The sequence below is a fragment of the Zea mays genome, chromosome 1, assembly GCF_902167145.1.
Source record: "Zea mays cultivar B73 chromosome 1, Zm-B73-REFERENCE-NAM-5.0, whole genome shotgun sequence".
Classification (NCBI taxonomy): Eukaryota; Viridiplantae; Streptophyta; class Magnoliopsida; order Poales; family Poaceae; genus Zea; species Zea mays.
In genome coordinates, this window is record NC_050096.1 from 52,986,930 (window position 1) to 52,998,246 (window position 11,317).

An 11,317-nucleotide genomic window follows, 5' to 3' on the forward strand; every position below is an offset into this window, starting at 1 on the left:
GTTTGTATATCCTCCATTCTGGACCCCCTCTTAAGTTTTTAATGAAATGATTCCAAGTGAGGATCCTCCCCTGGTACTCCGGTAGTACTTATAAAAAATAGCATCGTCATCTTTTCATTTCTTGATTTTGTTTAATTTCAGTCAGCATTGTATCGATGTCAAGCCCAGATAGTTAAAATTTAAATATGACGAGTTTTCGGTTGACCGGAAATGGTGGCGATAGCAGCCTGTTTTCGATAGTTTAGCACTTCAGCAAGCTCCATCTGGGCCACATAGAGTTGCCATGTTGCTGGGCTAGGCTCCGGCTTTGCCAGTCCAGGCGGGCCTCCAATTCTCCAACTAAGCAACTAACCTGTGGAACATCCATATTTGCTTTGCCAACTCTACACGAACAGAAGCAAACATATTTCTGACGAGGTGAGAAGTAAAAAACATCCACAAGGGTACTAGTAGTATAGATACTTGAACCATCAGGTCTTTTTTTTTAAGGCGAACATATGGATCACCAGTTCATTACGCCAAACAATAAAAACAGCTTATCCAGCGGTCTATACTCTGTACTTTCCAAATTCCAATTCGTACCATTTGAAGTGTTTTCGTATTTCTGCAACCGACACAAATGGACGAGTTTGTACAAATAAACAAAGAACGACTACTGAGCAAAACACTCCCAGAGCAAACAACAACATACCCACGCCAGGGTTCACACGTGCTCATCATCCTGCTGGCGGCTGGCACGATCCAGCGGGAGCACAACCAAGCCACGGAACAGAAGAAGCAGGCCGGCGAGGTCGACACAGGCGATATATTCCTTCTCATCTTCGCCTCCAAAAAAGCGCAGGATTCCCATCCAGCTTTGTCAACATCGCTTTTCCTTATTCCCTTCCCGCGGGATCGCGTGCGCGCTCGCCTGCGAAACCGATAATTGTCCAAGAGCGTTTACAGAGAAAGCAGGAGCATACGATTCCGGGCACTTAACAAGCAACAGCTGAATGCAATCCCCGCGCAAAGATTAAAGCTCTCCGTTCCCCTCCCCTTGCTCGCTTTCGTCGGATTCAAGGCGAAAGATAAAGCTACGGCCAGAAAGAGTTTATTCCATGTTCCGACGCGCAGTGGTCTCAGCTTATGCACCTGACGACCGGCCATAAGTGAACACAATTCCCCAGCCAATGCTCACGGAATCATGCACAGGGTGATTTTTGGTTTTGGGACGAAATAAATGCACAGGCATGCCTCCCTTGAACAGGAATGGGGGTACAGATCATATCATATCATATCGGGAGGATGGTTTTCTTATCCTAATGGATGGAACAATGGCCTATAAGCATAGGGATCCCTGGAACAACTTGAGAGAAGACTGGTTTAATCACGAAATGGCAAGGAAACTTTTATTTTCAAAGAAGATGCTACTGCCTTGGACCACTCGTACTAGTTGCTTTTCAAAGAATGCCTGTCAAGCTTTTATTTTGAAAAGGCCCGAGAGGATCTTAATGCAATCCATTATATCTGATTTACCATGTCAATGATTTCATTTCTGAGGTACAACTTACCAGGTGGCACACCTTGCATTTGTGACTCGCAATAGCCATAACAAATGGAATCATGGAAAAAAAATACTAGACTATTCCCTTGTGGAAAAGCTGGACTACAGAACAAATCAACCGGAAGGGACTCTTACAGCACAAAATTGTAGCACCTCACTATGTACTGAAAAAAAACACTCTAGATAAGACAAAGGTAAGCGCCGCCTATTCCATATCACTGGACTTCATGGCAGTTAGCGGTATCAAACATTGACACTGAGCCAGTTTTGCTCGAGTATGGAGGGGAGAATAAACAAGGCTAACCATGTCGGTTCAGATAAGCATGTTTCAAAGCAAAAGCAACATAGAGCAGTGAAGTAAAGGAACTAACCGTCATTTTTAAGCCCCAACTTTCTGCGCCTTATGTAGAACAGATAGTAGCCAAACTCAGAGGACTCCATACAGATGCACAGCCCATCGGATTCGTCTACCCACTTTCCGTTTCCCTGATAGCCGAACAAGTACAAAACTTATATGAGGAGACAAAAGAGAATCATATGCTTATTCCAATATTCCATGCTTTGCTTTTGTGCAGTCCCAAGGAAGGCATCACTAAGGAAATAAGTTCCTTTCACTTTATTTATATGAAGAACTTTTATTGAATTCTTCTTCTAGATGAATCTGGTCAAAAAGAAATTTAAAACTTGCTCTCGTATGGATGATAAAAATTATTCTCCTGTCGTCTATGTGCCATGCTTGTATAACCTGAAGGCATACATTTGCTATTGAATCCATGATTGCTTAACATACAGAATCCTAACCAATGCTGTCCTTTGATTTCATGATACAGGTATGGTGGAGAGTGGAATTAGTGCTGAACATATAAGATATAGTAGGCCTACAAGTGCAAAGGCATTATTACAAACTACATCTCAAAAGTTCTTCCTGAGAACAAGGTTCCCACTTTTATCTGCAAGAAGAATAAACTTAACAAATATGTATGCTTGCAAACCCCTTACTCCTCTTAATATCAACTATATTTGTTAGTGCTGGAATCAGAATACTAATGTGTTTGCAGAATTGACAAATAAAAAGATTGGTGCGCATAGGGTCCACAGGTACCTTAAGGAATAAGGATAATATCTTTATACCTCTTTTCAGTTGCTGCCAGGATTGGTCCAGGCTTGAGTGTTTGTTCTAACGATTCGAAATTCTCTCCTCACTTGTCTTCCTTATAAAACCAGACTCTGCATAACATCTTGGCATGAGTAGCCATAGTTTGTTAGAGCATTCCCCCAAGGAATATAACACCATTGTGTGACGAGCAACCCTTCACCAAAAACTAAGGACTGATAAACTGCAAGAGACCGTTCCTATCAGGATTGTGGAGTCTGCAACCAGATATCAATGCATAACAGAATTGAAGAGGTATGAGATGTAATGTGTGCATGTTATTTGGTTTGCTCAAACAAAGGAGAAAAAAAGAGAGATCTCCTCATGCGTCCTAACATTTGAGACTGCAATGTCTTCATGCCAGATGTATCATCATCAACAACAGCTTCAGAGCCACAGTCATTTCCTGTCTTCTAGGCAGACATTCCCTCCAGAAAGGCACATGCTTCTGCAAGGAGGGAGCATTCCAGCAGAGCCAGGGCTTGTGCTTTCCACTGATGCTAAACCTAGGTTAAAATGGACACCTGAACTACATGAGCGTTTTGTGGAGGCGGTAAACCAACTTGGTGGGCCTGACAGTAAGTACATGTTTAAACCCTATATCTACCCATACAAGCTAACATACGGAACATAACCATCTAAATTATGTAATTTGCAGAAGCTACACCGAAGACAATCATGAGACTCATGGGTGTCCCCGGACTAACACTATACCACCTTAAGAGTCATCTTCAGGTAGACATGGAATTTCTAGTATCGTGTTTTCCCTTGTATGCCTTGTAGCAAGAAACTAATTTGATTTGTCTTTTACTAGAAATACAGGCTAAGCAAAAACATCCATGCCCAAGCTAATGGTGTAAATGCAAAAAATGGTAATCATAGCATTCTCTCGTTACCTAGCAGTTATCGGCCTCCAATTAAGCTTAATACTGAATGCCCTTTCTGCTCTTCAGTGATTGGTTGCACCATGGCAATGGACAAACCACTTGAAGGAAATGGATCACCAGCTAGCCACTTAAACCTTGGAACCCAGACAAACAAGTAAGAGATGAATAAATGTTTTCTTCAACATGTTTGCATAAGATAACATGGATTTGTATTTTTATCAGATCTGTGCACATAGGTGAAGCCCTTCAGATGCAAATTGAAGTACAGCGCCGACTGCATGAGCAACTAGAGGTACAGAAGCATAAAAAATAAATCATATTACTAACTAAATTACCATTTAAACATTCCTTACAAAGACATAACTGATTCATCCCTAGCAGAGTTATTGTGTAAAAGACTGGAGTAGATTGTCTGGACAAATATATAGCAAAATTTATCCCAAACCAGGCTTTAAGTAGATCTAGGACACTCATCAAATGAAGGTTTATTTTGCCATGAAAGTACCTGATGTACAGACATCCAAATAAAGAAAAATTACGTAGCTTCACCATCAGTTGGTAAACTTCAGGGACATGGTCAGATCATATATAATGTTACATGTCAAAAAAATGGCATCCCAATCACCATTCCTTTAAGAAAAAAACATCACTTATAATTGCTCCAATAGTCCAATCAACTCAATTGTTTTAGCCAAGCACTAGTTCCTATATTACCGATAGAGTAAAAAGTCCAAGAGAAAGTATGTAATATATGTAGGGGTGGTAATGGATCACGATCCAAATATTTCTTCACAATTTGTTTGAGCCTTTAATCAATTTTAGTTCAAAGATGAATAAAAATAGAGCCGATCCAATCTGATTTTTAAATTTTATAGTGTAAAATTTAGAGCCTATTGCCACCCCTAAATGTATGCATATCTTTAGCTTTAGAGCATCCACATATTTTGTCCTTCACACAATGAACATCTATAGCTCATTTATCAACAAAAGTATATGCTGGACACCAGCATATGACTTCTAAGAGGCTCACAATGCAAGAGGGCCTAGTCATGGTGGTCTAGGAACATAATCTTGTCATACGTTTAACTGAACACAGTTTTAAAAAGAACAAGTAAAAACTAATGATGCTAAAATAAGTTTAAACAAACTGACCAATTGTAAATCCAGATTTTATTCTTTTCATGTCACAAGCTCTTTACTGTTAATGGTCAAGTACTGATAATGTGATACCTTACACATAAACGACGCCTTTCAACAGGTACAAAGACATTTGCAACTCCGCATTGAAGCACAAGGGAAGTACCTACAATCTGTGCTAGAAAAGGCACAGGAGACACTTTCAAAGCAGAATGCAGGGTCAGTCGGTGTAGAAACCGCGAAGATGCAACTGTCAGAATTAGTCTCAAAAGTATCGACAGAATGCCTCCAGCATGCATTTACAGGCTTTGAGGAGATTGATGGTTCCCAAATTCTACAAGGCCATACCATCCAACTTGGCGATGGGTCAGTTGACAGCTGCTTAACTGCCTGTGACGGCTCACAGAAAGATCAAGATATCCTGTCAATCAGTCTTTCCGCTCACAGAGGAAAGGAGATAGGAGGCATGACCTTTGATATACAAGAGAAAGAAAGAGGAAGAGAGGATTTGTTTCTTGACAAGCTAAGCATGACGCCTCCAGGCCAACTAGACAGGCGTGAGAGAGGAAGTTTTAGTATGACACGGAAGGCAGCAAAACTGGATCTGAACATCAATGATACCACTGATGGGCCACAGAACTGCAAGAAAATTGACTTGAATGGGTTCAACTGGACCTAGGAAGAGTTAGCAAAAGACCTTGCAAATTAAATCTGACTTGATTCATCAAGAGTGACAAGCTTATAAGCTTGAGATTGGCTCCTTCTGCCAAGATAGCAGCAAAGAGAGGAAGTGAAACCGAATGAGTTATTCCAAAGACCAGCAGCATCGACATATCCTCCATGGCAGGACCTGGGTGATCCTCGGAACAGCTGCGCTGTCGGCCCATCACGATTCAGCGAAATAAGTGATGAAATTACAATAAGTAGGGCATGTAGATTGGTAGAGTGTATTTGAGAGAGTCTAGTGTTCTCCTCCGGCTATACCTTATTGTGATTCTGTACACAAGCATATAAATACAACGATTTTTGTCACAAGTGATTGTTGCTGGGATTGGCAAATGCCCAGGAATGTTTTGCCATCAGCTAAGCGTGCCTACACCCTGCTGCCAAATCATGAATCTACAAGACAGCAACTGGTGCACAAAACATAAGGGACGGACGGATGCATATGCATCGTACAAAACACCTGCACCGTGTCCTTGTTGGATTATACATAATGGTTTCAATGTTTCGTTTCATGCGGCTATGAAGCGGGAATGGGACAGATTTACTCCCAACACGCAAATCCAATAAGGTATCACGACCGCTCTTCGATGACAAGGCAGATAAATCGTAAATCAGCTGCTAAGCTGCGAAGGTAAATAAATCGATCGTACCTCCCAACTGATCTAGGTGGCGGCGGCCGTTCGATGAGTGCAGAAGGGGATCTTCTCCTGCTAAACAATCACCGCCGCCGCCGCCGCCTCTTTCCTCACAAAAGCTAAACAACATTTGCTCCAACCAATTTGTCGGTTTGATATGAAGTTCGTGATTCGCCAACCTGCAACTGCAATAGAAGCCGTCGGAGTCGGACGATGAATGCTCAAGGGCTCAAGGCCAAGGAGGAGAGGCTTCGTTTCTCGGGGTGCGAGGACTAAAGCCCATGTGCAGTCGGGCCTTGTAGCTTGCTTCGTGGCCCATCATTTTATTTGGACCAAACATCTCCCACTCCATCGTCATTCATCGAGCATTTCGAGCCGTATCTCCCTGGAGAAGTGGACTGGAGATAACTAAGCTGACGATGGTGGATGCGAATGCGATGCAGCAACCGGCCGAACAGTTCTGCTGACCTGATGGTTAATTTGTCAAAAAGCGAACCGAGTGCTATGCATGCTGACCTGGTCCGAGAAAAACACTGCAATTGCCATGGCCGCGACTAATTGATCCCCATTCCTCACGCAGTGCCTTCTCCTACAAACCACCTATTATGTCATTGCTCATACTACAGGCTAGTAGGTTACATGCAGCCTATGGCCCCTTTTTAAGCTAGCTAGGTGTAGCATGCAAAGCCAATAATCACTACTGATGAAGGGATTCGGCTGCCTAATTCTGCACTCTGGGCACAGATGATCTGACGTTAGCTTCTCATTTTCTTCATATCCTACTTTTAGCATAGAGTAATCCTACGAGCTTGACCCTGGGTTTGCATCGGGATTACCCCGTACGTCAAGTGCTCTTATCCTAAGTTGCCTTGTCCCACGCCATTCTTTATGTATCAACATCGATCGGTGCATGCTGAGGTCGTAAAGCTAGCTTTATGAATCATCAAGTACTGAAGTAGTATTAATTTGAACTTTGCAGATATATTAGAGATGGCCGAGGCAATAATGCTAGCGGTGACTTGCGTGCGTTTGGTTGCGCCGCTGAACGAGTATATCTTAATATCACCGGGAGGTCTTTAAGGTTGCCAGGCTAACAGATGGTGTATACGACCGTGCTAAACACATTATTACGCTGTAGATTGCAGTCTTTACAAAGTAGAGTTTGAAATATGAGATGGATAAGTTTGCTGTATACAACCTAAGGAAGCTTCCATGTTCATTTTCTAAAACATGTTATAAACAATATAAATCATCAAGATACGCAAGAAAAAATTCTAAAAAAACTTTAGAGTAAAACATTTTGCCTTTAATTTAACAAACTCTATCATACACCCAAAAATAGTCATTGGATTTAAAGTGTTTTATAGAGAAAAAATATTCACTCACACCATTATAAAAGATACATAAAGTAACCCCTAAAATTACATCTAAATTATCAGTGTATGTCATTATGAAATATAATTTAAAACAACTCTATAAAAGTCATGTAAATTATGCGCTTGTGCCATTATGAAAGATAACGCAACATAACCCCTAAATATGTATCTAAAGACCCCACATTTGCAATTATAAAAAATAATACAAACTAATCCCTAAATTTGCCTTTTGAACGATCAACACACCATTATAAAGATAATACAGAATAACTCTTTAATTTGTATCTAATCACCTCCTCTGCACGCATAAAAAATAAACTAAACATTGCTCAAATCTATGTACGCTGTATGTGTTTCTAAATTCCATACTTCTATCGTGTCAAACTACAATTAAGCATAAATACTATGTGCCACCATATAGACTAAGTGTAAGGCGTAAAACAGAATAATTTTTTATAGTGTTTATTGTTCGACAACAAAATGTTCTCCAGCCATAGAAATCACGTACAAAATCACAATAAATTATTAGTTATATAAAATAATTTTTAATTAGTATTCTATATGTCGGCGTTTCGAGATCGGGGGGTTCCTGGACCGACGAGTGAATTGTCGCCGCGTGCCCCAGCCCAGATGGGTCGACGCGAGACGGAGCGCGAAGGAGGAGGCAGCCGGAGGGAGACGGGCGTGAGAGGTGGAAATTCCGCGGCCTTCGTGTTTGTCCCGCGTCTAGGTCGGGTGCGCTTGCAGTAGGGGGTTACAAGCGTCCACGCGGGAGGGAGCGAGCGGCCTCACGCGAGCGCCAGTCCCGTCCTTCCCCGCGCGGCCAACTCTCTGTAAGAGGGCCCTGGTCCTTCCTTTTATAGGCGCAAGGAGAGGATCCATGTGTACAATGGGGGTGTAGCAGTGTGCTAACGTGTCTAGCGGAGGAGAGCTAGCGCCCTAAGTACATGCCATCGTGGCAGCCGGAGAGGTTTTTGCACCCGGTTCGTGTGATGTCGTGGCCGTCGAAGGAGCGCTGGAGCCTGGCGGAAGGACAGCTGTCGGGGCTGTCGAGTCCTTGCTGACGTCCTCTTGCTTCCGTAAGGGGGCTGAGAGCCGCCGTCGTCATGGAGCGTGCGGGGCGCCATCATTACTTGTCTGGCGGAGCGAGCCAGATGGGACGACGGTCTTGTTCCCTGTAGCCTGAGTCAGCTTGGGGTAGGGTAATGATGGCGCCTCCTGTTGACGTGGTCGGTCCGTGCCCTGGGTTGGGCGATGTGGAGGCTCCTCCGAGGTCGAGGTCGAGTCTGTCTTCCGAGGCCGAGGTCGAGTCCAAGCCCCTGGGTCGGGCGAGGCGGAGACCGTCGGCTGAGGCCAGGGCTGAGTCCGAGCCCTGGGGTCGGGCGAAGCGGAGTTCGTCGTCTTCCGGGGCTGAGCCTGAGTCCGAGCCCTGGGGTCGGGCGAAGCGGAGTTCGTCGTCTTCCGGGGCTGAGCCCGAGTCCGAGCCCTGGGGTAGGGCGAAGCGGAGTTCGTCGTCTTCCGGGGCTGAGCCCGAGTCCGAGCCCTAGGGTCGGGCGGAGCGGAGTTCGTTGTCTTCCGAGGCTGAGCCCGAGTCCGAGCCCTGGGGTCGGGCGGAGCGGAGTTCGTCGTCTTCCGGGGCTGAGCCCGAGTCCGAGCCCTAGGGTCGGGCGAAGCGGAGTTTGTCGTCTTCCGGGGCTGAGCCCGAGTCCGAGCCCTGGGGTCGGGCTAAGCGGAGTTCGTCGTCTTCCGGGGCTGAGCCCGAGTCCGAGCCCTGGGGTCGGGCGAAGCGGAGTTCGTCGTCTTCCGGGGCTGAGCCCGAGTCCGAGCCCTGGGGTCGGGCGAAGCGGAGTTTCCTATGGCGCCTGAGGCCGGGCCTGGCTGCTTGTCAGCCTCAGTCGGTCGAGTGGCACAGCAGTCGGAGCGGCGCAGGCGGCGCTGTCCTCTTGTCAGACCGGTCAGTGGAGCGGCGAAGTGACTCTAGTCACTTCGGCTCTGTCGACTGGAGGGCACGCGTCAGGATAAAGGTGTCAGGCCACCTTTGCATTAAATGCCCCTGCGATTTGGTCGGTTGGCGTGGTGATTTGGCCAAGGTTGCTTCTTGGTGAAGGCTGGGCCTCGGGCGAGCCGAAAGTATGTCCGTTGCTGGAGGGGGCCTCAGGCGAGACGTAGATCCTCCGGGGTCGGCTGCCCTTGCCCGAGGCTGGGCTCGGGCGAGGCGTGATCGAGTCCCTCGAATGGACCGATCCTTGACTTAGTCGCACCCATCAGGCCTTTGCAGCTTTGTGCTGATGGGGGTTACCAGATGAGAATTAGGAGTCTTGAGGGTACCCCTAATTATGGTCCCCGACAGTAGCCCCCGAGCCTCGAAGGGAGTGTTAATACTCGCTTGGAGGCTTTTGTCGCACTTTTTTGCAAGGGGACCAGCATTTCTCGGTTGCGTTTTGTTCCGGTGGGTGCGCGCGAGCGCACCCGCCGGGTGTAGCCCCCGAGGCCTCGGAGGAGTGGTTTGACTCCTCCGAGGTCTTAATGCCTCGCGCAATGCTTCGGCTGGTCTGGTCGTTCCCTCATGCGAGCTGGCCGTAGCCCGGGTGCACGGTCGGGTCCCAAGTTCTCGGGCTGGTATGTTGACGCTGTCAACGGTTTGGCCGGAGCCGGGTTTGCGAGAGCAGCCCCCGAGCCTCTGCACAGGGCGAGAGGACGGTCAAGGACAGACTCGACTTTTTACATACGCCCCTGCGTCGCCTTTCCGCAAGGAGGAGGGGGGGAAGCGCCATGTTGCCCTCGGAGGGCGCCGAACATGGTGTCTCCGGTGAGCTGCTGGCGGGTAATCCGAGTGGACGCCCGTGCCCCATTTGTTAGGGGTCGGCTAGAGGCCCGGAGGCGCGCTCAAAAGACCTGCGGGTGATTTGCCGGACCCGGTCCCCTTTCGACGGGGTCCGAGGGCTCGATGCCTCCCTCTGATGGGATTCCGTTACAAGATCGTTCCCGCTGGTCTCGGAAATGTCCTAGGGTACCTCGGGAGCGTAGCCCGAGCCTTGGTTATGTATCGAACGTACCCAGGGTCATCCCTCACTCCGTGTCTGAGGCGGCTGTGAACCCTTCGAGGGCCAGCCTACGAACCCCTGATCAGTAGTGGGCGCGGAGCCCGAGTAGCCTGAGGTGGTCGTTGAACCCTTCCGAGGGGCCGGCCTTCGAACCTCTGACCAGTAGTGGGTGCGGAGCCCACACGCTCTGAGGCGGCTGTTAAACCCCTTCGAGGGGCCAGCCTTTGAACCTCTGATCAGTAGGGAGGCTCGGGGCCTGTTTCCTTCACGGAGAAGGATCCTTTTCGGGGTATCCCCCTTTCCCGGTCCCTGTTGTAAGAGAGAGAAAGAGGAAAAGGAAAAGGATACGAAATTGAATGACGTGGCGTACCTTTTTTGACGCGGTCATTATGGCGAAGGCGAAGCGTCGCTTGCTTCCCCTGCCAGAGGCGCCGCCTGTCCCGCCGCAGAGTTAATGCGACGGGGCGAGTGGTTCGCGAGGCGGCCGTTGCGCGTGCGCGAGCCGTTCGAGGAACGGAACACGGGCGCGCCGTCTTCATGCCATGAGAGAGGGTTCTCTCGCTGTCCCACGAGGTGACGTGAGCTTGGCTGACGACGTGACCGCTGCTCCTGCCCGCCTGCCACCGCCATTACTGCCGGCCCCTTTTTGGTCGTATTGACCGTCGCGCTAGGCTGGCACTGCTGGGTCGTACGCAAGGTTGCCTCGAGTCGCGGTACTGGTTCCGCAGTCGAGGAGGCGTGGTAGTGGTGCGAGTGGCGGTGCAGTTGCTCGCACGTAGCAACCGGCGCGCCGGTTGCATGACGCGTGGGCCTGGG

The 11,317-nt window shown here is 47.6% G+C and overlaps 1 protein-coding gene and 1 long non-coding RNA gene across 5 annotated transcripts; one reads left to right on the forward strand and one right to left on the reverse strand.

Annotated features, from left to right (window-relative positions):
• Positions 1-457: 457 nt before the first annotated feature.
• On the reverse strand, positions 458-6,688 carry LOC100276135 (uncharacterized). 3 transcript variants are annotated; one of them, XR_004853651.1, is made up of 6 exons: positions 6,598-6,612; positions 4,814-6,466; positions 3,593-3,717; positions 2,675-2,880; positions 1,915-2,029; positions 458-910 (listed from the first exon to the last, which is right to left on the reverse strand). It is a non-coding gene; the product is annotated as an uncharacterized lncRNA (long non-coding RNA). The 3 variants fall into 3 exon arrangements; XR_002266086.3 differs by having other exon boundaries at positions 4,814-6,688; XR_002266085.2 differs by lacking the exons at positions 3,593-3,717; positions 4,814-6,466; positions 6,598-6,612 and having other exon boundaries at positions 2,675-3,291.
• Positions 2,768-5,755, forward strand: LOC103634592 (myb-related protein 2). Of its 2 annotated transcripts, XM_008656960.3 has the most exons (7): positions 2,768-2,951; positions 3,061-3,274; positions 3,355-3,431; positions 3,511-3,568; positions 3,650-3,737; positions 3,806-3,875; positions 4,842-5,755. In XM_008656960.3, exons 1-7 carry the CDS (start codon positions 2,931-2,933, stop codon positions 5,397-5,399), a joined length of 1,086 nt encoding a protein of 361 aa, XP_008655182.1. In that variant the 5' UTR covers positions 2,768-2,930; the 3' UTR covers positions 5,400-5,755. The 2 variants fall into 2 exon arrangements, with proteins under 2 accessions (XP_008655182.1, XP_035819514.1); XM_035963621.1 differs by having other exon boundaries at positions 2,790-2,951; positions 3,511-3,737; positions 4,842-5,752.
• Positions 6,689-11,317: the final 4,629 nt, after the last annotated feature.

What these genes read in the sequence shown, in the direction of transcription:
- LOC103634592 (XM_035963621.1), top strand. Translation starts at nt 2,931, where the DNA reads ATGCATAACAGAATTGAAGAG. An exon ending in ACCTTAAGAGTCATCTTCAG is followed by an intron (nt 3,432 to 3,510) that starts GTAGACATGGAA and finishes GTCTTTTACTAG; the next exon opens with AAATACAGGCTAAGCAAAAA. An exon ending in CTTGGAACCCAGACAAACAA is followed by an intron (nt 3,738 to 3,805) that starts GTAAGAGATGAA and finishes TATTTTTATCAG; the next exon opens with ATCTGTGCACATAGGTGAAG.